This window comes from Carya illinoinensis, chromosome 16 (genome assembly GCF_018687715.1).
Source record: "Carya illinoinensis cultivar Pawnee chromosome 16, C.illinoinensisPawnee_v1, whole genome shotgun sequence".
Lineage (NCBI taxonomy): Eukaryota > Viridiplantae > Streptophyta > Magnoliopsida > Fagales > Juglandaceae > Carya > Carya illinoinensis.
Genome location: NC_056767.1, coordinates 835,213 through 862,432, shown reverse-complemented (window position 1 = coordinate 862,432; position 27,220 = coordinate 835,213). Strand labels below are relative to the sequence as shown.

Genomic DNA, 27,220 nt, shown 5'->3' with positions numbered 1-27,220 from the left:
CACTCAGCAGCCCTTGTTTTTGTAATTCTAAAAGCCCCCTGACTTACATGCCCAAGCCTCTTATGCCATAGTATAGCTTTGTTCTCTACTATGTTTTGAGTTGGGGATACTTCCCCAACTACTGTTTTTCCAAGTAGTGTATATAACCCATTTTTTATTTCTCCTTTCATGATAACTAGAGAACCTCTAGTAACTCTAAGTACCCCTGCCTCAGATTTGAAAGAATAACCTGCCAAGTCAAGCATACCAAGAGAAATTAAATTTCTCTTTAATTCAGGTATGAATCTGATCTCACTCAAAACCTTTTCAATTCCATTATGCATTTTAAGTCTAACTGACCCTATACCCATGACTTTACAGGCCTTATTGTTACCTAGAATTACATGTCCCCCTTCTTGTTCAGAGAATGTCTCAAACCACTCTCTTACTGGACACATATGAAAAGAGCATCCAGAGTCCATTATCCACTATGTTTTTGAATCAACCTCACTCACTGTGAGTACTTCAACACTCTCATACCCTTCTAAAACCACAGAGGCATCCCCTGCCTGTTTGGTTTTATTCCCAGGATTATTTTTCCTATCAGGGCAATCTTTCTTAAAATGTCATTCCTTGTAACAGTGGAAACATTTGAATTGTTTCCCCTTTGACTTAGACCTATATATCTTATTTTCATTTTTGCCATTCTTTTCTCTCTTTTCTGTTCTGCCCCTAACAGACAAGCCTTCCCCATGTTTCTGTTTGGTATCTCCCCTACTTTGAAGTTCCCTAGTATGAAGTACAGATTGTACTTCATCAAGTGTCAAAGAGTCCCTACCATACATCATGGTTTCTTTTAGACTTAGGTATGATGAGTCCAAAGAACTCATCAAGAGGATGGCCTGATCCTCATCCTTCACCTTAATGTCTATATTAGCTAAGTCTAATATTATTTTGTTGAACTCATCTAGGTGCTGTCCTATTGGAGTCCCAGGGATCATCTTGAAGGTATACAGTTTTGTTTTCTTGTGTAATCTGTTTGCTAAAGACTTTGTCATATATAGGTTTTCTAATTTCAGCCAAATGTCTGCAGTCGTGTCTTCACTAGCCACCTCTCTCAGGACTTTATCCCCAAGAGAGAGGATTAGGGCACTATCAGCTTTCTGGAGAATGTCCCTCTGGACAGACCCCTTATCTTCCTTTTTCGAGGAAGAGCCCTTCTGTTTCTCACCTATGAGAGCATCCTGCGGTCCATGTTGGACTAGCAGTGCTCTCATCTTGATTCTCCATAGGCCAAAATCATTTTCACTAGTGAATTTCTCTATATCAAATCTCATGGTCCCTATGAACCTGGCTCTGATACCAATTGTTATAAAACCTACGTTTTATAGTTACACATATAAGAGAATACATTAATTGATTAAATAAATAATGTAACAGATAAATATATTGACATACATATTACAGTATGTAAGTAGATTTTGATGTAGATCTTGGGTTGCATTCATTCAACCATATGGAATGATTTGAAAGAAATAATATGGAAATATAAATACCATAGTCATAAAAGATCTTATAAAAATAAATCTGTAAATTAATATGATTTTATATGATACGTTCGCTCTACTTTACAATAAAAATAGTTTTATAATTTAATATACCATATCAAATTATATCAATTTGTGCGATTATTTTATAGTTAAAGCATTTATCATATTTTGAAAATATAGAAGTAATTCGACATGCATTCAAAGTTCCTTTGAATTCAACTCAAGTTAATGATGAGTTCTAATGAAAATAGGAAATTAATTAACTACGTTTGAAAAAAAGTTACTTAGGTTTAGCCGTTTCAATAAAAGTTAAGTTTTTTCCAATAATTATTAATCCAAGACTAATTCGAAGTTTTCAAGAAAGAAGCTTTTCAATTTCTTATTATAACATCAAATTATTAGAAATTCTTCAAATTTAGATAAGATCATAGAAGTAATGCTATGTATAATTTTTGAGTGTGTAAATATCGTGCATTTATTTTAAAAAAGAGTGAGATCTATTATTAAAAAGAATTAATTTTTTTTTATATAGATTTCATATTTATTTATTTTTATCAAAATGATTGTACAGTGCTTGCACATTCACAACTACAAATATCAAGTGTCAAATAAAATATTACATACAATTGTTGAGCGTGTAAATGCCGTATATTCATTTTTAAAAAGAGTGAGATATTCTGTTAAAAATTAATTTTTTTTGGGATCTATTGTTAAAAATTATTATTATTTTCATATAAATTTCATATTTATTCATTTTTATCAAAATAATTATATAGTACTTGCGTATTTACGATTGCAAATGTCAACTACCAAAAGAATGAGACCAAAATAAGTGGACACTTGTAAAGATGCCAAGTGCCAAGTTTTCTCCATTCACAAAAAGGCAATTACCTTTTGGATGAGAAACCCCGCACCAATGTTTGAAGATTACGACTTCCCCATTCCAACTAATTTATGTAAGGGAAGGACTTTTAAAAACATTGGCATCATTCTTGTTGAGCAATAACCAAAAAGGGTGCCAACATTTTCTCAAGAAAATGCAAACATGACGTCTTATGCTAGCTAGAAAGATTGGATTGTTGTATAAAATGAGTTTTAAAATATTTATTATTATTTTATTTATACAGATTGCTCGAATAGCATTAAAATCATCTCGATAAATGCTGTAAGATCTATTTTATGTATTTATATATCTTATACTTTTAATTATTAAGTAATTTAGATAAAAGTTTTAAGACGAGATTATATATATATATATATATATGATATGGTTTTTCCACCTTTCTCAAGCACTAGTGCATGTACGTACGTCCTCAACCATATATGTAAATAAACTAAAACCCCACTTTGTACCTCTTGTTTGGCATTTCAAAATGAGTGAAAGACACCATCATTTTATCCAAAGAAATGGATGCCGAGAAGGACGGGTTGGACTCTACTTTTGTGACAAATGTTGCTGCATTTTCAGCCAAGAATACCTAAATATCAGTAAAGTCTTGTGTGTGGGAAGACATTAACCCAAAACAATGTATATATATATATATATATATGAGAATTAATATATACAAATCTCAAATACATAAATTCGGTACAAATATTTTATAAAAATAAGATTTTTAAAACTTATTTTTTAAATGGAATCTATATTTTTATAAAATGCTTATACATATGAGTCGACAGACTTGTACCAAGCATTGTTATATAGGTAAGCATAGAAAGATTGAAATTAAGACATGAACGTACGTACGTACCAAGCTAGCTAGTCTTGTAAATGGTCCTCATCAATGTAGACTCGAATTAAGGAAATGCTTGGTAGTGATCAAGCCAAACAGATTTTTGAAAGTGAAATGATATTCACTGTCATAGAGTTTATAAGTACTGTATAATTGTTTTGAAAAAATGAGTAAATATGAGATTTACATGAAAAAAATTAATTTTTAATATGGACTTCACTCTTTTTCAAAAGAATTATACGACACTAACACACTTAATAATTGTATCTAACATTACTCTTTTTGGAAAGAAAAAAAAAAGCAAAATTCGGTTGGAATAATGCTGCATTAATTAGAGCTAAATTTAATTTACTGATCATATCATTACAATATGTCGTTATATAACGAGAACTGACTTGTTTTGATATGAAATAATTATTTTTATATCAAATAATAACTATCCATAAATAAATATTTTTCTTATAAGGTGTGACAATTGCTTCATTCTTTCCATTTCTTTATTTAATTATACCCAAATTAAGCCTTATAATGAGTTGAAAGTAGAAACTGAGTTCTCAAATACTTTGTTACTACTTTGGTCTAAAGCCATTCTTCCTAAAAAAGAAATAAAAAATAAAATCTAAACTCCAAAGCCATGTTAGTCCAAAGTTTCAGATAATAAAATAGAAAGGATCAAGTATATACATGTTGTCACTTATTTATTGTAGAGTTTGTAGGTTTATAATATAATTTCTATTTTTATAATTCACTTAATAGGCTAAGTATTTGTCTGAAATAATTATCCAAATTTTAACTAAACAAAACAGAAAGTGAGATATAATAAAATAAGTCTTGCGATATTTATAACTTTTTTTGTGCATTTTTCTATACAACCCATTTTATGTATTTATTTATATTTCATTTAAATCTTAAAATTCGAAAAAAAATGCTTCAGCTATAAAGAAATCTCAAAAAAATAAATTTACAAATTGACATAATTTCATATAATGCTTTAGATCTATTTTATAATAAAAGTAATTTTATAATCTTACGAACGACACAAACACATGTCAATTTATATAAATTTACTTTTATGATACATCTATTTGACTAAAACATTGTTTAACGATAAGTGTTACAATTATAAAGAGGTATCGTAAAAATAAATTTATAGATTGACGTGATTTGATATGCTATTTTAAATTTATTTTATAATAAAAGTTGTTTTATAATCTAATTTATTATATTAAATTACGTCAATTTATAATTTTATTTTTTATAAAATTATTTTACGGCTAAAACATTTATGTTTCTTAATTTAAAAATAAGTTTTAAGTCCCGTTTGGATGTTGAGATGAATTTAGATAAGTTGAGTTATTTGTAAATAGTAATGAGTTAAAATAGTGAATAAGTTTTGTGGGGCCACCTAAGATATATTTAGATGTATTTATAGAAAGTTGAAAAAGATTATGAATTCTGCGTGTAAAGAGATGTTGAGTTGAAAAAAAATTATAGATTTCGTATAAATATTTTAAATTGAGACGAGTATAATAATTTAAAAATTATATATATATAAATATTAGATTTAATTTAAAATTAGATTAAATTAAATTGATTTCAATTAAATATAAATTCCAAACGGAACTTAGTAGATGATGATGATAGCAACAAGGAATAAAAGAAGAAAGAATGGCGATACAGCGGAGAAAGCAATGTGAACTGGAGTCCCAAGTCCAACCATACCATAAAAGCCGTTTAAGAAAAAAGAAAAAGAAGAGATCCCCATTTTGACGAATTGAGAAGAAAGGAGACCGAATCTGACGTGGTAAGAATGTGGGGCCACGTTACATTTTTTATTCTAATTTTTAATTTGGTTTTGACCAGCAAAAAGAAATTCACTTTGAAAGAGAGGAACGGGGAGTGGTGGTCCCTACCTTGTGTCACGTCATTTTCCACGATATAGCGCGCAAGTAGTTTTGACTGCGTTCGGGCAGCGGTCAGCACCGTTTCGGGCAGCTCGCCCCCCGTCCCCCCTCTCTCTGTGTCTGTGCACGCTTCACTCTAAAAAAAACTTATAAAAAAGAATATGAGAAAGAAATAGAAAAAAAAAAAAAAAAAAAAAAACAGATAGATTAGCAATCCCACACACTTGACACTCTCGCACAGAGTGAGAGAGAGAGAGAGTGTGAGCTAAAAGGGAAAGTTCTTTTCTTTCAAAAAGGGAGAGCATAAAATGTTTTGAAAATGATTTTTTATTTATAAATTTTTTATAGTGTGGTAATGTTAATGGGTTGCTGGCTTTCGGGGCACTCTGTCGAGCGTTCCGGACGAGATCGGGCTTTTGATTGAGATTCTTTGTGGGTGTAACTTTGTTGTGTATTTTGTCTTGGGGAAAGTTACAATGTTGGACGTCGTTATGTGAGATTTGGGTGCAAGGTTTTTTGTTGAGGTTGTTTGTGATGGTGGGTTTTGTGGGTGTGGCATATTTTTTGGATCTGACATAGATTTACTGACAGATGGAGGTGAAGGTTATTTGGGTTTCTGTTTTGCTCTGGTTGATCTTGGTGGTTCGTCCATTATGCTTAATTTCAGCTAACATGGAAGGTTTGTTTGAATATACTTGCTCTCTAGTTCTTTCAGTGGTTTTTTTTAACACTTTTGATCTTTTTGTTTTTGTAATATTTATCGATTTTTGTAATTTTGGAGAAAGAGATTTTTTGATACAATTATGCTTGGGGGGGGGGGGGGGGGTGGGTATGTTTGAATAAGTTTAGTTATTCATATTATAATTGATATTGATGTTATTTCTAAAGTTTGATTATTTTTTCATTTTATTGATTGCTTTGTGTTAATCGGTTTCCATTGAGAGTTCGAATGGATGGGTGCTGATCTTTAAGTGCAGCCGAGATATTATGCCGGATATGACCTGCAGTGTGGTATTTACTGTTAAAACAGTTTTATTGATACTTGAAAATTTATTTTTAAAGGCAATTCATTCTTTTCTGGATGCCCTTACCAGCTGCTTCTGATATGCTTCATGGTAGCCGCATGCAGTAGCGTTCATTGAGTAATGGTAGTGGATGATCCTGTGAGCAGTGGCACTGTTAGACAAATTGAGTAGCCTACAAACCAAATATTTGATGCAAAGGGATCCATTTGTCCCTATTATTGATCAAATGGGGATCCACTAATTTAACTGAGGCACACCTGATTTCTTTTTAACATTCAGTTTTAGTTCTCTTCAAGTTGAGAAGCATGTCTCCTGAAATCTGCAAGTTTCAATGTATTACATTGACCAACATTATGCTAAATCCTGAATTATTTAAGAGATTTAGTGCTGTCTATGGCAATTTTGAGTTTACTTTCTCATTATGTCTTTTCAGGTTCACGGTCTCTAATTGTGTTTTCTTGCAACTCAAAACAGGTGATGCTTTACACAGCCTAAGAACCAGCTTATTAGATCCTAACAATGTCCTGCAGAGTTGGGATCCTACCCTTGTTAACCCATGCACATGGTTTCATGTCACCTGCAACAATGATAATAGTGTCATAAGAGTGTAAGCTGTCTGCCTCTTTGTGGCTTTTATTTATTTTTTATTTTTTAAATTTATAAATAATTCAAATTTCAGCAGTAGTGTAAAGCTGCAACTCAAGTACACATTGTGTGTACAATGGAAAACACTCGATTAGGAAGGAGAAAAACAATAACCATGAGGGCCAGAACCACTCTGAGCCAATATCCATACTGGAGTGATTTTGGATCTAAGGAATTAAGCTCGTTCATTGTCTTCTTGCAATATTCAAAATCTTGCACATTGTGCACATTTCATTAATAGTCTTCTTGCTGAATTCAATTTGAGAAAGGTGTAATAGATATTTCCTTGGTTGGTGGAAATTTCAACATGGTGGACTTCTCTGGACTTTTCTTGTTGAGTAGGGTCTTATGGACTTTTCTGAATGGTTTTAACGTCATTTGGTTTCTGTCTTCTTAGTGCATGCATATGATGTTACTTTACTTTTTTGTTTTAATGTAAATTATAAAAAGTGCTTTGTATCACATTTTGCATAGACATATTTTTATCCTAATTTTAATGTGTTATTGCAGTGATCTTGGAAATGCAGCTTTGTCTGGTCAACTTGTCCCACAGCTTGGCCTGCTCAGGAATCTACAGTATTTGTATGTCATTCTTGGTTGCTTCAAAATCATTTAGCTGTTTTTGTCAATCGAAATCGTGTATTAATATATCTAAAAAACCGAAACACAATACTTGTAAAAAAAATCAGAAACACTATCCTTTAAACTCTCTTTGTTCCTATGCTAAATGATATTGTCAGTAATCTAAAAAGCCGAAACACAATACTTATAAAGAAAAAATCAGAAACACTATCCTTTAAATTTTGATCCTATGCTCAATGATATTTTCAGTAGGATGTAAACTTTTCCTTTGACAGCTGCTATAGGCTTCAAATGGGCTTAAAACTTTCTTGAATTTCTTGTATATTTTTCTACTCCTAGATAGGTGTTTCTTTTGTATACACCCCATGTACTTGGGTTGCGACTTTTAGGCTTTTTTATAAATTTTCAGGTTCACGTTGGTTTTATTACTTTATGTACTTGTGAATGTTGTCTGGAGCTGTATCCCATTTAAGTGGCTGAAGGGACGTTCTCTTAGTAAAAATTATGGTTAAAGGGACTCTTTCGGTGATTTAACCAGATGCTAGTATTTTATATGTTTTTGTTGATATTGTGTGCTACTTTAAACCTTTTATTGCACATCATTTTTTTAATTTTTATGACAGGGAGCTTTACAGTAACAACATAAGTGGACTGATTCCCAGTGAGCTAGGGAATCTTACTAGCTTGGTGAGCTTGGATCTTTACTTGAACAGCTTTACAGGTCCCATCCCAGACACATTGGGCAGGCTGTCTAAGCTAAGGTTCCTGTGAGTATACTTGTCTTTGATTTGCTTTCCATGTTGTGTGTGCATGTAAAATTATGTCTCATATTGTGTCAGTTGTGTATTCTCCATATCACGCTTTATCTAGTGTTGGGGCTGGAGATAAGTTTAGAATTCTTTTGGAAAGGAAATCCCGAATCAATTTTCTGGGAATCTACCAAGCTCAAGGCCTAACAGAGAGTACAAAGGTCCAATAACTGCAATGAGCACCTTGAGAAACAAAGATTTAGGCTACGTTTGGGTAGTGAGGTGATCTTAGATGATCTTAGTGAAAACGTGGTGAAAAAATATTGAATAGTAATGAAAAGTATGTGAAAAGTAATGATAAAATATTGAACAGTAGTCTACTACCCAAACACAGCCTTCACATAACAGAACACCTATGCTTCATGTTTAAGGTTGGTTTTTTTTTAATAATTTTTTAATTTTTTATTACAGCCTAATGAAATACTTTTGGGGGCCTTGGGTTGGGGGGGGGGGGTGTTTAAAGTATGAACATATTTTTTGATAAACATTTGCATGACTCAAGGAGCTTCTACATTTTAAAATTACAAGAGAAAGAGAGAATTTTTATTGGTTGGTATCCTTGAATTGCTCAAATCTCTTTTTTGCATCCAAATAGGATAATGATGGTTCAACTTTTATATATCCCACGTGGTACAAATGCATAAAAAAGGGTACTTAGGTTTCTAGGTAGTTTCCTTTTGACGTTTTACGATCCCTATTCATTTTGATTCTATCTGAGTAGCATCCCTTGAATTGTTTTGGTTTTCAGATCTTAACATTATGTTTACTTGTATGTGTGAGGATAGCCGGCTTAACAACAACAGCCTGACGGGTGCAATTCCTATGTCATTGACTAATATCTCATCACTGCAAGTTCTGTGAGTGTCAAGATTATCTCAACTCTCTCTCTCTCTCTCTCTCTCTCTCTCTCTCTCTCTCTCTCTCTCTCTCTCTCTCTCTCTCTCTCTCTCTCTCATTTGTGTGTGTGTTTGTTGTTGTTTTGTTTTTTTTGGGGTGCCGGGGGGTTTGGGGGGGGGGGGGGGGGGGGTGCATTATCTGATTGCAAGAATTTTCTGTTACAACTTTGCATTTCCTGAATGCAGGGATCTGTCTAATAACCGCCTCTCTGGGGCAGTACCAGACAATGGATCCTTTTCATTATTCACACCAATCAGGTTTCCTCGCTAATGTGAACTGACGTTGTCTCCACTGACTGATTTGAAGAGTATGCTGATAGCTTGTTTTTCCTATTTGCAGTTTTGCTAACAACCAAGGTCTATGTGGTCCAGTTACCGGCCACCCTTGCCCAGGATCTCCTCCATTTTCGCCCCCTCCCCCTTTTGTACCACCACCACCGATTTCTGTACCAGGTGATCTTTTTGTTAATTAGGATTTGTTGCTAAGATGGTGCTTGTTGCTATATTTTCTCTCAGTATGTCTGCATTCTGTGGTCATAATTGTGTCAGTTCTATTTTTTGATAAGTATGATTGTGTCACTTTTTCAAATCTGATATGCCTTTTTGTTTATAGTGTGTTCCATTGATCATCTGTTGTCAATGACATTTTAAATTTCATTTAAGAATTAGTCTTTAACTGAACATTCATTATATAGCAGCCTAGCATTTTACTTCCCTTTATTTTTTATTTTTCTAATTTTTAATTTTAGTCTTCCATTTGCAGGTCAATTTCATTGCATCTTGCACAGTCAAACCTCTTTTTTTTCTTCAATGCTATCTTTTTTCAGTACCCCTTTTTTTATTAGTAATTTGGTTAGGAAAATGCTACATACTACATCCTCACCTCACTTTTATCCTACTATGATAAGGTAACATTACTCATCAATCTTTGAATTTTCTAAAAAATATAAAGGATGATCCAAGTGTGATGAGAAGTGACACACCTACATAGTGAGATAAAAAGTGAGATAAGAGTGTAGTATATAACATTACTCATTTGGTCAACAGAGTTGAACTCCACCTCCAAACAATTTCTTTATGCATTGACAAGTAAGAAGATTTTCTGTTAATTACATTTATTTTTTATACATGCTTTTGATCATGCTTTTATTATTTTAGGCTGCTGCTATGTACATGAAGGCATATCAGAAAGTGGATATGGCATTTCTGAATGTTCTAACTTTTTCCTCATCTCATTTTAGGTGGGAATAGTGCCACTGGGGCGATTGCTGGAGGAGTTGCTGCAGGTGCTGCTTTACTGTTTGCTGCCCCTGCAATTGCATTTGCTTGGTGGCGTCGAAGGAAACCTCAAGAATTTTTCTTTGATGTACCCGGTTAGTGATTTAACCAAGAAAATAACTTCTATCAAGACCTGATGAAAACCAAGTCATTTTTACCATCCAATACTCTCTTTTAACTTCTATTCTGATGGACTGGAGAGTCAAGAAATTGGCCACACAATTATCTATTTAAAATAAGAAGATAAAACAAAACAGATACTAAAAAAGGCATGGCTGACCACCATTTGGAGGCCTGGTCCAACCACCGTAAGAGGGCTGGTTAGGGTGAGCTGACCACCCTATCCACTCCCATGGATGTCCAACTACCACCTTTGGAGTAGGCCAACCACCATGTGGGGGTGACAAGATCCTCTCTGTGCTGGGTGGATGCACAGCCACTCCACACAGGGTGGCGAGAACCACTCCAGGGTGGCTGAACTCATCCCAAATGAAGTGGATGACCACCCTTTATTCTTTTAAGTTTTTGAATTGTCAAAAAACAATTTGATTGGGAATGATTTAGTTTATCTTTGCTTTTTAAGAAAAACATATAGTGCTGATGTGTCAGCCTTCCATTTAACGCTGTAAAGCTGAGCTTTATATCAGTTCGTGGCCATTGATGCTCTCTTTAAGTAAATGATGAATCAGTTTTATTGTTTGATCAATAGATTTTCACTTCTTTACATCTCTTGCAGCCGAGGAGGACCCAGAGGTCCATCTGGGGCAGCTTAAAAGGTTTTCACTACGAGAACTACAAGTGGCAACAGATAGTTTTAGCAACAAAAACATTCTGGGTAGAGGTGGATTTGGCAAGGTTTACAAAGGACGCCTGGCAGATGGTTCACTTGTAGCTGTAAAAAGACTGAAAGAAGAGCGTACACCTGGTGGTGAGCTGCAGTTTCAAACAGAAGTAGAGATGATCAGTATGGCCGTGCATCGAAACCTCCTCCGATTACGAGGATTCTGTATGACACCAACTGAAAGGCTACTTGTTTATCCCTATATGGCTAACGGAAGTGTTGCATCATGTTTAAGAGGTATAGCATGTTATCATTTTCTACATTTTTTATACTGTTTCCCTGTAGATTGTTTCCTTTGCCCTGTGGGTGGTATTTGTGTGCCTGTTATCAGCTTTTGACTTTTGATGCCTGCATACTATTTTTTTCTTTCTTTCATGCCTTCGTGTGTTTTCCATAAAATAACAAAATGAAGTCATATAAAGAGTGAGATTTGTGAACTATCTAATTGGCCCAGGAATGGCCTTTGTAATCTTTATCTAATCTACTTACGATATTTGTATTCCTCTAGAACGCCCACCATCTCAACCACCCCTGGATTGGCCAACACGGAAGCGGATTGCATTGGGGTCTGCAAGGGGTCTTTCTTATCTGCATGATCATTGTGACCCCAAGATCATACACCGAGATGTGAAAGCTGCAAACATTTTGTTGGACGAGGAGTTTGAGGCTGTTGTCGGGGACTTTGGGTTGGCTAAACTTATGGATTACAAGGATACCCATGTTACAACTGCTGTACGAGGCACAATTGGGCATATAGCTCCAGAGTACCTCTCTACAGGGAAGTCATCTGAGAAGACTGATGTTTTTGGTTATGGGATCATGCTTCTGGAACTAATCACTGGACAGAGAGCTTTTGATCTTGCTAGGCTTGCAAATGATGATGATGTTATGTTGCTTGATTGGGTATATACTCTTAGTATCTATTAATCTCTGCTTATTTATTCAATTCACTTTTCGTTTCATTTTATTTTATTAGCTGACCTATGCAATAACTTCTCTGAGTTCATCTTCATATTGCATTTCCTTTTTCTTTGGACCGTCATAACTTTTACGGGGTCCTAGACCAAGTGTTATTCTTTACACGAATAATTTCTGAGAGCTCTTAGCAACCCGTGTTGTGAGAACCAGATCTCCAAGTATTGACTGAGTGCTTGCAATCAAGACCTTTCAGTTTTGAAAGCCTTGTTTATGCTTGTTGGTGTAGTATTTGTATCTTGCCTTTTTAGGCCTGGTGCATCTTGCATAGCTGTTACTCTTTCCGAGACAAACAGATGAAACATTAAAATACCTATGGGTGTATTATTCTGCACCAGTCGTCTTTCTTTCCTGGCCTTCAAGTGTTATACAGTCATCAACGTTTCAATATCTGATACAACTGAATAATTTTTCAGGTTAAAGGACTTCTGAAAGAGAAGAAACTTGAAATGCTAGTTGATCCTGATCTCCAGAACAATTACATAGGAGCAGAGGTAGAGCAACTAATACAGGTTGCACTGCTTTGTACACAAGGCTCTCCAATGGACCGGCCAAAGATGTCGGACGTGGTGAGGATGCTTGAAGGTGATGGCTTGGCAGAGAGATGGGATGAGTGGCAAAAGGTAGAGGTTCTTCGCGAAGAAGTGGAACTCGCTCCCCATCCTAACTCTGATTGGATTGTTGACTCCACAGAAAATTTACATGCAGTCGAGTTATCTGGTCCAAGGTGACCCTGGCGTAGAAGTAAAGAAAGAAATCAATATAAATTTTTATTCCTTTTTTTTTTTCCCTTAATGACAATTTTCTGATGACGTCCCCTGTAAGTCCACTCTGCATTGTATTCATTACATTTGTGCATATGAGTCGGCTTTGTCAAGGTGCAATTTGTATCCTTCGCTGCAGTTTGACGAAGCCTAGATGAAGCTTTGGCAGTTCAATCTTCTGTGCACTGCAGGTTTATGCACCCAACTTCATTGTTATTCTAATTTGATTATGATATGGGAGGGGAATTAGTGTTAGAAACCTTTCATAGTGGAACTTTCCCTGTGGCCACTGAAGCATTTACGCCCACAATGGTGGATGAAATGATTAATTCCAATGGATCATTTGCAGTCGGAATCTTTAGGTTTCCAGGAGATGCATGTTTACTTGTTTGAATCCAAGCTTTAGTTCTGTGGCTTCAGCACTTCCAAATCCATCCCATTATAAGAGCATTAGCATTGGCTTCGCCAAATACATTTTCAAATTTAGTCAATATCAACTTGAAAATACATTTGCCTATTCTATCTAAATTCAGTCCCCACATTGGATTGGCCATTCATTATCTATATAATAATAAAATATTATTAAATTAATATTTTTTAAACTTTTTTTTTTATCACATTTTATAATTCTACCAATTTAATTTTAAGCAATATTATATTATAATTAAATTAATATTGAAAAAACACATTTTCAAAGCCCATTTAATCCTAACAAAATTCTATCAACTAATTTTTTTATTAAATATCTTAATTAAATATCTAGCAACATATAGAAGTCATGCAAAAAAACAAAAAAAATTGCACTTACATAAATCAATATCAAGAAAACACCTTAATTACAAAACACATACATAAACACCTTAATCAAGAAAACATCTTAATTTCAACACTTCTACATAAATAGAATTAAGAAATATGCACTGATAGTTGCCATCTTAATTACAAAACATATACATAAACAACATCAGAAAATCTACACTTCCTCCACCAGCTTAATTACAAAACACCTATATAAACACCTAGAGGATCCAAATATTCTAACACCATCTTAATTACAAAAAACACTTACATAAACACCTAGAGGAAATACATAAATTAGCACTTTAGTTAACCCGAACAGCAGCACAAAAATAATAATTGTTTTTGGGTGTGCAAAACCATCAGCAAATAATAAAAGGTACCAAAAATAGCAACTACCAAATATTTTTAAATTTACATGGTATTACCATGTGTTTAAAAAACAGCAACTCGAGTGCACTTCTCCCTCCTCCAGCTACTGCATTTCATTCAATTCAGTCCTATGTTTCTCTAGGATCTCAATTTGAATTGACTTGAAGTATTCTCGCTACATTGTATTCATGTTATCAACATTCAACATCATGACTTCCATCTTAATTTTCTTCTTCTTAATTGAGATTATCTCAGCCCTGTCCTTTTCAACCTTCATTGCCTTCTCCCGTCTCTCAATCATCATTATCCTCCTATCATGCTCCATGTTACTTAACTTTTCATCAAATTGACTATTACAAGATTCTTCATGTTTCCTTTTCCTTTCCCTTTGTTTTTCAGATTTCTTGCCTAGCGGCCGCTACAAATTGGTAGACATGCTCTCATTTTTCTCAACATCTATGACATTGGCAGCTGGAACAGTAGAGCAGCCCGTCTTTCTCTTTGTTGGCAAATTATCCATATGCACTTGCCACTTTGGTTGGTGCCTCAATAAGTTCCAACAATGATCCAAATTATAATTGCTTTTTTGTGTCGATCGGTACAATGCCTTTGCCTTGTCAATCTAAACATCAATCATAAAAATATTAGTACATATTACAATCCAAATTTATGATAATTAGAAACATACCTTGTCTTGTTCATTGGTACCACTTGGATGCATTGATTCGACTTGGGCCAAGCAACCACAAAACTTGTTTGTGGCTTTTTGGATAGTTGACCATCGATTAGTCAACGACCCCACAGAATGTTCAGGCCAATTAAGTTTTTTATAAGTATTGAAGTAATCATGGATTCTTATCCACAATTGGGTGGACTTTTGATCTGTCCCCCTAATAACGTCTATACTAATGTTGAGCCACCCTGATATAAGGAGGTTGTCTTCCTCCACAGTGAAGGACACACCCCGTTGTGATAGTTTAGTTCGTGCCCTTACTTGCCCTTCGGGTTGTGTCACTTCAACCTCAACCTCAACATTATCATGCAAGACACGAGCCATGTTACAGTTAATAATACATTCTCCACCACTTTGCAATAGTGTGGTGAAAAAGGGATCATCCAATAAGTGTGAATCCATCCTAAATAAAATAGTCAGCAAGTAATACAAAAACAATGAGCAAGTAAGAACACTTTTAAAAACAGTGAACAAGTAAGACCAATTGGTTGCTAAAAATGGTGGAAAAGAAAAAAAAAAAAAAGGAAATATATATTTAAGTATTTAATCACAACACTGACTTGCTCCTAAGCCTTAGAGGTTACCTTCATGATTACTAAACTCTTTATCTTTATGATTCTGGAAATGCATTTAGGACATGGAATAGTTCCTAAGCCATCTATTGTCATCCTCTAAGGCCATGCCTATGGGATAAATGGCATAGAAGGTAAATGCTATACTAAGTATCCCATGTTCAAAGTCAGAAGTCCTTTCAATGAATTAGCAAATACATTTTACACAGATGCCTTAGCTAACCTTTTTATCATGCTCATACTTGATTATCTATTCATTCATTTTAATTTGTAAATCCCTTTGGCAGTTCACCAAATGGAGATGAAAACTTTGTGGAAAACAAAGCTCTATTGGACTATTCAAAATTGTCTGAAAATGCTGAAGTTGTTAAACCCAGTTCAATGGCAGTGTCTGAATTTCATTTCTTGCTTCTTATTGAGAATAGGTTCAAGGTGAGTATTTACTTAACACTCATGTACCTTTACTTATCAAGAGGCCCATTTTTTGTCAACCTCATGACTGCTAGGTAATTCTTGGTGCTAGTAATAAGTATTACGTTCTGAATCAATGCTGGTAACAAATATGAGGTACATTAGTAACTTGGGCTTTGCCTATTTATTTCAATAAATGTTATTTTACTTATCAACATAAATAAATAAATATGAGGTACAGTCAGTGGGTAACCTCTATAATGGGATTTTGTAGTTTTTTTTTTTTTTTTTTTACATAAATATGCCTGCACAACTCATTTGCTAAGTACCTTTCTATGTTTGTAGGTTGTAAATAGAATTAGCGAGTAGATCATAGAGGAACTTCAGTTTGATCAGGCATCAGAGTCCGTTTCAAGGCCTTGTTCTCACGTTGAACAGAACTAACAAAGAATTGAAATATGCTCAAGCCTTTCCCCTGCCCTCCGAGAAAACCATCTCGGAAACCAAACAGAAAACCAAAAACCATATCTTAACCAAACAGAAAACCATCTCGGAAACCAAACAGAAAACCATCTTACTTCGTCTTCAATCACTTAGTTCTCAGAAACCAAACAGAACTACACCTGTGATTTGTGCTCAATGAAAAACCCTAACTGTCAATCCCACTTCTAAATCCGTTTCTTAGTATGGTAAGAAATCGATAGGCAATCCATAGTGTAAGAAATACAAACCAACAGAAACTTTTAACTGAAAAACCGAGAGCCTAAAACAGAAAAAATGAAAGGAAACTTACAAATCGGGATCGTCCGTGAGAGAGAGAGAGTGGCGGGCCCATTCGTAGGAGTAGACGTGCGTAGCCGTGGGAGTCGACGGGCTCAGCCGTGGGTTGTGGACTGTTTCCGTTTCAGCAAATCGAGAGAGACGAAGAAAGAGTTTAGGGAGAAAGGGAGTTCGGTACTGAAATGCAGGGAGTGATTTTTCCTTCCCGCCTCTATGTGTCTGACTTCAGCTTCCTCGGTTCAAGTGATAAAATGATTGTTTATTATTTGGCCAACGAAAACCGGCTTCCATATTTGGAATGGGACTGTAGCAGACATCTAAATATTTTACATTTGCCCAATTCAATGTGGGGTATTTTTGAGTCAAATTATTCTAAATTTAGCCAAGTACCTCATTTGGCGTCAAATTATTTTAAATTTAGCCAAGTACCTCGTTTGGCCAAGTCAACGAGGATGCTCTAAAGCATGTGCTTTTGTCACCTTTTTCTCTCTGGTTTAGTGTCATAAAGGAACGTGGCAGTACCTATCAGTATCCATAACATCTCCTGTTTGAAAAAATCTCTTGTAACTGACACACCAAACGATATTACCAGTCTCCCAATAAGATTAACAGTGGGGAAAACTTCAAAGGATTGGCCTTTAAAATCCCCCTACTAGCCACCAAATTAAAGTCTTTGAATTTCATTGAGTGCAGGGGATATTATATTTGACAAGCAATGGAAACCATATCCTTTCTGCAAAAGGGAAATTTAAAAAACAAACGATAAATATTTTCCTCCCCAAAATTTGCATCTAGCTTGCTGAACAACACCAAGATTAGACGACAGCCCATCTTGCTTACTGAGTCTTCCTCAGATCGCAAACCAAATAAAGCATGTTGGGAATCCTGACTTTTAAATCATTTTAAGTTTGTACCAATTGGTTTAACGCCTCCACCGCACTCTTAATGGATAACATACCGCTAGACCCCTGGCATCCATCTTCTCTTCTGCACTGCATATTGGAATCCATCAGGAGCTGCTCCCCAACACTTAAAAATGACTGGAAAAATGGAATAGATTTCCTTGCAGAGGGAGCCATATCGAAGTAATAGATTTCAGATGCTCCAGAGTCAAAAGCTAACTGCAAAATCTAACTGTATAAAAGAATGGCAGTTGCTTCTCCCTTGTATGGCAAATCATGCGCTTCCTTTATTCAGTGTCATTTAACCAGTGAGTGATCTACATTCTTGCCTGTCCGCCTTTACACATGAACAACCAGATGTCACCATGGCATGGCAATAAATGCTTGTTCACATAAACAAACAAAAGCAATACATGTTTGTACACTCAACAAAATGTAGCATCAGCCATCAAAGATGGCTTCTCTACTACAAAAGCAGTTTAATACTGTTGATGCTACTCGTTCATGGATAAAGGGATTTGAAGCAAATTACACACTTCTAATACCTAATAACTGCACTTTTTACAATAAATAAATAATAGAATGAAAACCATAACGCAATATGTGAAATTGAATCCCCAGTAAGACGTTGCAACAAAGCTGAGCAAAGGCCTATAGGTAGATAAAATTCAACTTAGAGCTCATTGGAGAATCGGGAATTGTCTGTGGAAGAATGTGCAGCAGGATTCTGCGATGTAAACAAATTTGGGTATGAGAAGTATGGATCTTCATCCATTGAAGTCAATCTCTGGGGCCGGTGAGGAGTAAGTTCATTTCCACAATCCTGATCAATGGGAAGAGAGGAATCAAAATCCATTTTGGGCGTGCCAAAGGCAGGAAAACTTGAGGCCTCTGTTCTCTGGCAGTCTTCAAGACCTTGATTAGGTTCTGGAGAATCTATAACATCATCTGCATTGCCAACCAAGTTTCGATGATCAAAATGTGGATTTTCTTCGGTAGCTGACTGGTTAGCCATATCCTTGTAAAACGGATTCTCAGAGCTATCTTCAGGGAATTGATCACTATTTTTCCTAGTGAGCTCATTAATTCTGAGCTTTGCAAGACTAGCTGCAGAGCGAGCCGAAGCAGCTGCACATTCAGCAGTTTCTACAGCAGTCCGAGCAGCAGTTAAGACATCCTGCAAATCCACATTAGCCTCACTTTTTGATCTTGAGGGAGAGGTTTCTGATTTACTTGGTGCCGCAGAAAATGATGCAGAAGATAGTGATGGAGGAGAAATAAAAGGCACGAATTGTATATCTTGCACACCACCGACTGGAACACTAGGTTGTTCATTTTTTATAGCAGCAGATCCTTCTTGCACCATTTTCTCAGGTTCCAACTGTGGCTCCTCTGGTGGATTTTCAATGACCCTAGAATGCTTTGATGACTCATGATCAATATTAGGGTGTGGAGCAGCTTGTAGAGATGAGACCATCACTGGTGCTGGAGCAACATTTGCATTTGGCCATAGCGATACTTTAGGAGCTTCAGGAAGATCAAATGAATCAACGCCAGAATCAGAATCTAGCTGTTCTTCGTGGGGTTGTTCAGAGGCAGAAAACAATGTTTCATCATATTTTTCTCTTAGAAGGGGCAATTTAGATCCTCTATCAAACTGTGTTGGACCATTCTGAGAAGAAAATAACACATGCACAAGAGGGAGAGATTAAAATGGCTTGAAAATAGATAGATCAAGGCACAGGGAAGTATTTCACATACCAACAAATCATCCTGAGGTTTGAAAAACTCCACTTCAGAGGCGGTTGGATCCCAATCTAATCCATGCTCCTCAGCTATTTCTTTCAGAAGCTTTAATTTCTTTTCAGGTGAAGGAGCACGAACTGACAAAAGTTCTATTAACTGCAGCAAATTTCAGAGGAAATGTCATCAAAAGATGGAGGAGGAAATCTTACTTATCCTAACAATTAAGCCACACTGTGGAAAAAGTGACTTGAAAAACAAAAAATAAAGTTCCACCATGTGGCCAATGGGCTGCAGATCATATGGCACTTCCCCCATCCTTAGGGACGGTGGGGGCCTTATGTTAGGGTCAAATTCCCTGACTACCCGAGGCCATGGATCCCATAAATAGTGTCCTAGAAAAAATTCACACCATATAATAGAATCTCAAAAAACCTGGCGATTAACACCACAATCTGGCAGGAGCTCCGTTGCAGCTGATACAAATTCCTTTCCATATTTGGACGCAAATAGCAATTGAACATGCAGCAACTCTTGTAGATCTGCACATCTTGGCGCTGCAAAGCACAGACTGGATATTGCCTCCTTCAAATCAAGAGGACATTCCCTGGGAAACATTTAGGTCTTAAATCATCAATAGGGTGATTCTCAAAAGTAACTAGAAAGCTTCTAATGACTATCACATCTCTAGTTTAAGGCCCAAGAAACTTTTTATCACTAAGGGCTTGTTTGGAAATAAATCTCATCCCAAACTTTTTATCACTAATCATTACAAAAAATAAAAATCAATTCAACTTTTTCAAATTCACAAACAAAAATAATGTTATAAAACTATATTCTACCAATATTTTAATTTTATAATATTTTTTATTCAACTTTTTCTCTCTCATTTTCCAAAACCCAAAAAATACTCAACTCAAACTATCTCGCTACTATTCACAAACTATCTTACCATTATTCACAAAATTCTCATCTCATCTCACTCCCCAAACATGCCCTTAGGCTCACAAGAAATTAAATGCTAAATCTAAATCACAGTGTAGTATGCATATAAGTATATAGACATTCATGGCATCCACGGGACCAACTGGTTGGTATATTGTAAGGCATACAAAAATTTGATGCATGAGCTACCATACAGCTCCATGAAATACAAAGGCAACCAATGACCTTTTGCTCACAGATTCTCATAAACTTAAATGCTGACTTAAACATTGAAGTACCTGATGTAAATGGCATTAAGACAACTGAAGGGAATATTGGGAAACACACAAATCAACAACATGAACTACTGTAAAGCGCTATTACGACCAAAGATAGCTGAACGGGCCTATTGCAAGCTTCTTTAACCACCATAACACAATAAGGGCTCGTTTGGATACTAAGGATATCTCAAAATATCTGTAAATAGTAGTGAAATAGTTTGAGTTAAGATGTTTGATTGGATTTTGGAAAAAGAGAGAAAAAGTTAAATAAAAATACTATAAAGTTAAAATATTGTTTAAATATAAAATTTTTAATATTATTTTTGTTTGAAATTTTGGGAAAGTTGTAATGATTGGGTAATGACCAAATGAAAAAGTTGAAGATTTGAAATTGAAAACTGTTTTGTATTTGAGTAATATTTGGAAATGAAATATTTGGGAATACCTGAGAATAGTTGTGTTCCCAAATGGGCCCTAAATCTGTAAAGCTTCCCACAAACAATGGCATTGGCGAGCACTACATCTACAACAATTCAGGCAGTGAAGAAACACTGAGTTATTCTTTTTCCTTTATTCATGGAGTGGCCATTCTTTAAACCCACAAGGTAACAACCACTAGTAAAGTCCCATTATGACCAAGGAACTCTTTTCGATTTTGGGTCTAGAGAGTGCCACGCCATCACAAAGAATGGTAGTATTATATTCCAAGTCATCTCTCCAAAGAACCCACTTAAGTCAGACCAGCACTGGGTGATATACCTTTGATTAAAGAGTTCAGGGAGCTTCCAAATATATAACTGAAGTTTCTTACTCCCACATTAATGAAACTTTCGAGCCACTTAGTAAAAGACTTGTATTTCTCACTATAGCCCCAAAAATTGACTCTGAGACTTCGTGATTAAATTCAGCTTATAGCCGGGCCACGCTTTTTTGCTAATGTAACAAAACAAGAATCAGAACGAGAGTCCCACATGCCAAACTTTAACAAAACAAAATGCACAATAAAACATAGTACAAGACAAGTATAGTAATTAGAATTTTTTTTGAGTAAGTGTAGTAATTTTTTTGTATAGGTATTGCAAGTGTAGTAATTAGAATCATAAAGGTTTTAACCTTTGAGTTTCAATAATCGGAAGGCGGACAAGAATAAGCTCACAGAACAGCTCAATGATCTCCTGAGCAGCCATCATATTCTCTTCCCTAACAATATGCTCGACCTGAAAGGGAAATCTCAACAACTCGTTACAACCTATCATGCCAGCAACAGCCTCACTTTGTCCTTTCTAATTAGGGTAAGGGATTCGCCAAAAAGGCAAAAAGTAGTAGCGAAGGATAACTCTATTAATGAGAATATCATACCCGAATGCGAGCGGTGGCTTCTTGACCTGTCTCAAGAAGCTTGGCAATGTCTCGACGCATCTGCTTTATCTGAAGCGCTCTCCTATTCCTCAGCAGCTTTATCCGCGGAATCGTCAGTTTAAGCAGGGTTTTACTGTTACGCACATATACCAAAATATATACCAGGAATTACACTTTAATCTTCCAAAACCAGAAAACTACGACTAAAAAGATCCAATTTTTTAATCATTTAGGAAACATAGATGATTAAAACAGTCCGTAATCCCTCCGCCTGGTAGTCAAGAATATAACAAAGAAAGGAAACTCCAACTATACAGGGCCCAATGGTTGTAAACGAACTAAAGGTTTAAAAACATGGTAGTTGAGTACTACACCAAATGGGACCTAGCAAATCAATCTGAAATAAAAGTGAAAACTTCAAGGATTGAGAGAACCATTTGGCAGCTTTGAAGCCCTTATTGAAGAAGGAATCGAGCATCGACATGATCCAATCCTTCCAGATCACAATCAGACCCTTTATTCCAAAAATAAAACAATACGGGGTTGAAAACGGAAACTGAATTATCGATATGAGAGGAAGACTATGGTAAACGGAAGAAAGGGAAATGAATGGAGGCTTTAAAGAGGATGGGGGAAATAAGAGAGACAAAACTGCTCCACTATAATACCAACAGTTTTGGCTTATGGACGAGACGAGTACTTCCAAGAAATAGAACCGAAGGAGTTTGCTTACGTGAGAAGGCAACCAAACAAAAACACGATGTGAACACGCGGGACTCTTCCCTTCTCTCTGCGGATTGATCCGAGGTCTCGGTCATGGTGGGGACAGAGAGGGAGCTTCTGGCGAAGCTGCAAGGCCTAGGCTTGTGCCACAATTGGGCCTCTGGTTTTGTTTTAAAATTCAGTTACGTGGGCGTTTTTCTATTCATCTTCCTACGTTATTCACCACACAAGTTTTAAATTTCTTTTTTTTTTAACTAATTATTTAACTAATTAAATTCTTTTATTTATCATTCATATATTACATATTTATTAAAAAAAATATAAAAAAAATTATAATAAATGTAAAGATGATGAGTAGAATTTTTCTTTCGTATATATTTACACATGAAAAAAAAATAGAGATTGTTTTTAGAATAATACTATGTGTATTTACACTTTTACTAATAATTTTATTTACAAAACTTATTTTATTAAATTTTTTGAAATTCAAATTTTATATTTTAAATTTTATGATTTTCAACGTAAGACCAAGTTTTTTTAAAATACATTTAGTATTTTTTTTATATGTTAAAGATAGTTTGAACTTATTAATATTATGTTGGAATACATTTTGTTTAACAATTGAGTCGCACTACAAATCCAAAATCATGATGGCATAAAAGATTGAGAAATGAATATTTGTAGTTTTAGGCCATGCAAATCTTGCGTATTCGTTTTGGAAAAAAGTGATAAATTTAATATTCACATGAATGATGAATGTCACTTTTTTTTTAAAAAAAAAATTATGCAGGACTTGCACTCTCTGAGATTGTATCTAATATTACTTTAAAAAATTACATCATTACATCAATACCATGTGACTCTTGAATTGTGAAGAATGAAGCTGGCATAAGTAATAATTTTGAAAAAATTCTATTTGCAATCTCCAAGTGAGGATTGCATGTGTAGACTCTTTGTTAAAAGAGAAAAACATTATTTTAGGAGAGATATTTTAGTAAATTTAAGACGTTTTAAAGATAAAATTACTTATATCTACATTGCAGTCCCCAAATGAGGACTGCACGTTTCTAATGAAGATAATTTGGCGATTGGTAGAGCTCCCTCCTTAGAGGAAATCAAGGATGCTCTTTTTACTATTCCTATTGATAGTAGCTCAGGACCGAATGGTTTTGGTTCTTATTTTTTCAATTTGTTGGGATTTTGTTAAAGATGATATTTTTGAAGCTATTGTTGAGTTCTTCCATACTCATATGCTTCCTAAAAGCTACATGGCTTCTTATATTGTTTTAATTCCTAAAGTGGACAAGCCTTCTGGTTTTGATAAATTTTGCCCTATTAGCATTTGTTCTGTGGTTTATAAGATCTGCACTAAGATTATTGTGAATCTTATGACTAGCTTGCTTTCTAAAATTATTTCATAAGAACAGGAGGCCTTTATCCCGGGTCGCAGTATTTTTGAGAATATTAGTTTGACTTAGAAAATGGTTCATTCTATTCACAGGAAGTCGATTGGGGGTAATGTTTGGTTAAGCTTGATATATCTAAAGCTTATGATCACGTGGATTAGAATTTCATTTTACATGTTTTGATGAATTTTGGTTTCTCTTCTAATGTTTGTGATCTAGTGAAGGCTTGTATCTCTTCGCCCTGGTACTCGGTCATGATGAATGGTACTCCTCTTGGGTTTTTTAAAGGAGCGAGGGGCTTAAGGTAAGGTGACCCCCTTTCTCCTTATTTATTTATTATAATGTAAGAGGTTTTTTTTCGTCTTATTAAGAAATCCTTTGAGGAAGGTAAGATTGGTACCTTCACTCAAGATAGAGGGACTCCTATTATCTCTCATCTCATGTATGCTGATGATATTATTATTTTTGCTAATAGTAGCAAGAAATCGATGAGAGGTTTGATGGAGGTTTTGAACACTAATGAGGTTTGGACGGGTCAACTTCTTAATAAAGAAAAAAGTGCCATTTTATTTTCTAAGAGAATTCCTATATCTAGGAAAAATTCTCTTCTTAACCTTACCGGGTTTTCAGAGGGTTTTTTTCCTTTTAAGTACCTGGGGGTTCCTATTATGGCTGGTAGGCTGAAGGCCAGTGATTTTAGCGATTTATTGGCCAAAGTTAAAAAGAAGATTGCAGGTTGAAAGATGAAAATGCTTTCTGCTAGTGATAGAACTACTCTTTTACGTCATGTTTTATCTAGTATGGCTATCCACTTTCTTGTTGTATTAGATGTACCCAAAGTGGTGTTTCTTAATCTGAATAAGATTTTGAATTCATTTTTTTTTTTGGGTGATTCTGAGGGTAAGGGTTGCAGAAAATGGATTTTCTGGAAGTATATTTGCACTCATTGATGAAGGTGGCTTGGGAATCAAGGATTTTGGAGATGTTCAAAGAGCTTTACATATGAAACTTGCTTGGAGGCTTCTCAAAGGTCAGTCTCTTTGGGCGGATTTTTTCAGAGGTAAATATGTTAAGAGGCATCATCTGTCCATTTTGGACTCTACTAAGAGGACCCAGTTTTGGAGGTCCATTGTTCGTAATCTCCCGACAGTGTTAAATAATTCTAAATGGATTGTGAAAGAGGGTAATATTTCTTTTTGGTATGATAATTGGGATGAGAGTGGTCTTCTCAATAGCCAATTTCCTGTTATTGATCATCCGTTGATCAAGATTAAAGAGTGTCATATTGAGAACGGATGAGATATTTCTCTTTTGACTAGTTTAGTGGGCCATCAGAAAGCTTCTGAGTTATATGATTTTTTGGCTAGACATAAGGAGAGTCAAGATGTGCTTGTTTGGTTGAAGGATAAGAATGTCCACTTTACTACTAAGAGTGCCTGGGATTGTATTAGGATTAGGGCGCCTCCTTTACCTTGGGCTTAGTGGATCTGGCACCCTAACATTCCTAAGAAGATTTCCATTATGATGTGGAAGGCGGTTAATAATTGTTTAAGTGTTTATGATAAGATTAAGATTGTGGGTATTCCAATGGTTTCAAAATGTAATTGCTGCCAAGAGGGTCATAATGAGGACTTGAATCATGTCCTTTGCACGGGGGAGTTCACTAGACACGTTTGGCATTTAGCGGCTAGTCATTTTGGGGTTCATATGGCTGCTTTTTACACTTAGACGGAATAAACAAATTTTTGGTTTCGTCATGCGAGTAAGTCCTCTCAGGTGTGAATTACCTTTGGTATTCTTCTTTTTATTATATCCTAGAAACTCTGGGAGAGGTGTTGTAAAGCCTGGTATGAAGATAAGGCCAATATGGTTGAGTCTGTTTGGCACGCTATTAAATTATGGCTCCGTTGTGTTGTAGATCAGGTTATGAAAGTCTCTTCTATTTCTACTCGAGATATTGATATTTTGAATAGATTGGATATCTCGATTTTGAATCCTAAGCCTAAGAGAGTTCGTGTCATTAAATGGACTCGGCCTTGCCAAGGTTGGGTAAAACTTAACATTGATGACAGTAGTCTTGGAAATCCTGGCCATTTTGGTGCGGAGGGTGTAATTAGGGATGAAAATGGAAGACTGATAGTGGCTTACTCTGTCTCTCTGGGTCATGGTACTAATAATATTGCTGAATTTCAGAGTTTATTCGAAGGAGTTTGCAGGTGTCATACTCTTGGTTTTTCTTGTGTTCAAATTGAGACTGATTCTCAACTTTTGGTTAATTGGATCACCAAGAATGTTTGCCCCAACTGGTATCTAGAAGAGTTTTGGGAAGAACTACATGCTTTTTTTATTTGTATGGATTATACTATGAATCATATTTTTCGTAAAGGTAATGCAGTTGTTATTTTTTAGCAAAGAGTGGTGCTGAGGGTTTGAACTCTGATTGGTCTGGTGATCAGACGTTATCCAGTCTTTTAAGAGGACTTATTCACATGAACAAATTGGGTATTCCTTATTTAAGGGTTTTGTAAGGCTTGTGCTTGGTAAGTGTTTTTCTATTTGTTTTGTTTATATGCTCCATATTTGTTTGCTTGCTTTTTCTTGCAGGTTTTCTTGTCCTCGGTTGGTTTTGAGTTAAGTTCTTGTATTTTCTATTGGCATTGTATTTCAATGATTTGGTTATTAAGGATTTTTTACTTATGGGTTTTGATTTTTTGTATCTCCACGCGTAAATTTGTCATCACGGTTTTCCTCCATCACAAGTGAGAATTTTTTAATAAAATTAGAGTACTGTTCTCTTCTTAAAAAAAAAAAAAAATGAAGACTGTACGTAACATTAATCATAATCTTGTATTTTGTTCTTTATTTTTTATCTTCTTTTTCACTATCAATGAACGATCCTCGTAGAAAGTAAGTGATTTTATGTGGCAGCTTATCCAAAGGTTAGTTTTATTCGACCTGGATAATATAATTTTATGAGTTTGATGAAATAGTCAATAGTTTAACGATAATTGAACACTTGTTCTTCATAGAACTATCAGAATCAATACATCCGAGGAATTGTAGTCTTTACTTCTGACTTAAGATGTTAAACTTTCAGTACTGTCCGGTCTGGATAGAAAGATTCTTTATCTTATTTTTAATGTTAAGCATTTTTTAATGTTAAGCATTTTTTAATTTTTGTTATTTAGTTATAATTTAATTATTATAACTTTTTTAAAATTTTAAATAAAACATA

The 27,220-nt window shown here is 35.1% G+C and overlaps 3 protein-coding genes across 5 annotated transcripts; 1 reads left to right on the top strand and 2 right to left on the bottom strand.

The window, feature by feature from the left end:
* Positions 1 to 5,382: 5,382 nt before the first annotated feature.
* Positions 5,383 to 13,336, top strand: LOC122299502 (somatic embryogenesis receptor kinase 1). 2 transcript variants are annotated; one of them, XM_043109851.1, is made up of 12 exons: positions 5,383 to 5,690; positions 5,758 to 5,845; positions 6,666 to 6,798; positions 7,347 to 7,418; positions 8,042 to 8,185; positions 9,013 to 9,084; positions 9,310 to 9,381; positions 9,464 to 9,576; positions 10,365 to 10,496; positions 11,138 to 11,479; positions 11,751 to 12,145; positions 12,634 to 13,336. In XM_043109851.1, the coding sequence occupies exons 2-12, from the start codon at positions 5,758 to 5,760 to the stop codon at positions 12,946 to 12,948; spliced, it is 1,878 nt and encodes a 625-aa protein (XP_042965785.1). In that variant the 5' UTR covers positions 5,383 to 5,690; the 3' UTR covers positions 12,949 to 13,336. The 2 variants fall into 2 exon arrangements, with proteins under 2 accessions (XP_042965785.1, XP_042965784.1); XM_043109850.1 differs by having other exon boundaries at positions 5,384 to 5,845.
* Positions 13,337 to 14,569: 1,233 nt separating this feature from the next.
* Positions 14,570 to 15,208, bottom strand: LOC122299579 (glutathione S-transferase T3-like). Its single transcript, XM_043109958.1, has 2 exons — positions 14,840 to 15,208; positions 14,570 to 14,773 (listed from the first exon to the last, which is right to left on the bottom strand). The coding sequence occupies exons 1-2, from the start codon at positions 15,206 to 15,208 to the stop codon at positions 14,570 to 14,572; spliced, it is 573 nt and encodes a 190-aa protein (XP_042965892.1).
* A 2,606-nt stretch (positions 15,209 to 17,814) lies between these two features.
* On the bottom strand, positions 17,815 to 22,736 carry LOC122299386 (IST1 homolog). 2 transcript variants are annotated; one of them, XM_043109639.1, is made up of 6 exons: positions 22,590 to 22,736; positions 21,857 to 21,989; positions 21,611 to 21,714; positions 19,728 to 19,899; positions 19,311 to 19,451; positions 17,815 to 19,221 (listed from the first exon to the last, which is right to left on the bottom strand). In XM_043109639.1, exons 2-6 carry the CDS (start codon positions 21,914 to 21,916, stop codon positions 18,223 to 18,225), a joined length of 1,476 nt encoding a protein of 491 aa, XP_042965573.1. In that variant the 5' UTR covers positions 21,917 to 21,989; positions 22,590 to 22,736; the 3' UTR covers positions 17,815 to 18,222. The 2 variants fall into 2 exon arrangements, with proteins under 2 accessions (XP_042965573.1, XP_042965571.1); XM_043109637.1 differs by lacking the exon at positions 22,590 to 22,736 and adding an exon at positions 22,291 to 22,578.
* Positions 22,737 to 27,220: the final 4,484 nt, after the last annotated feature.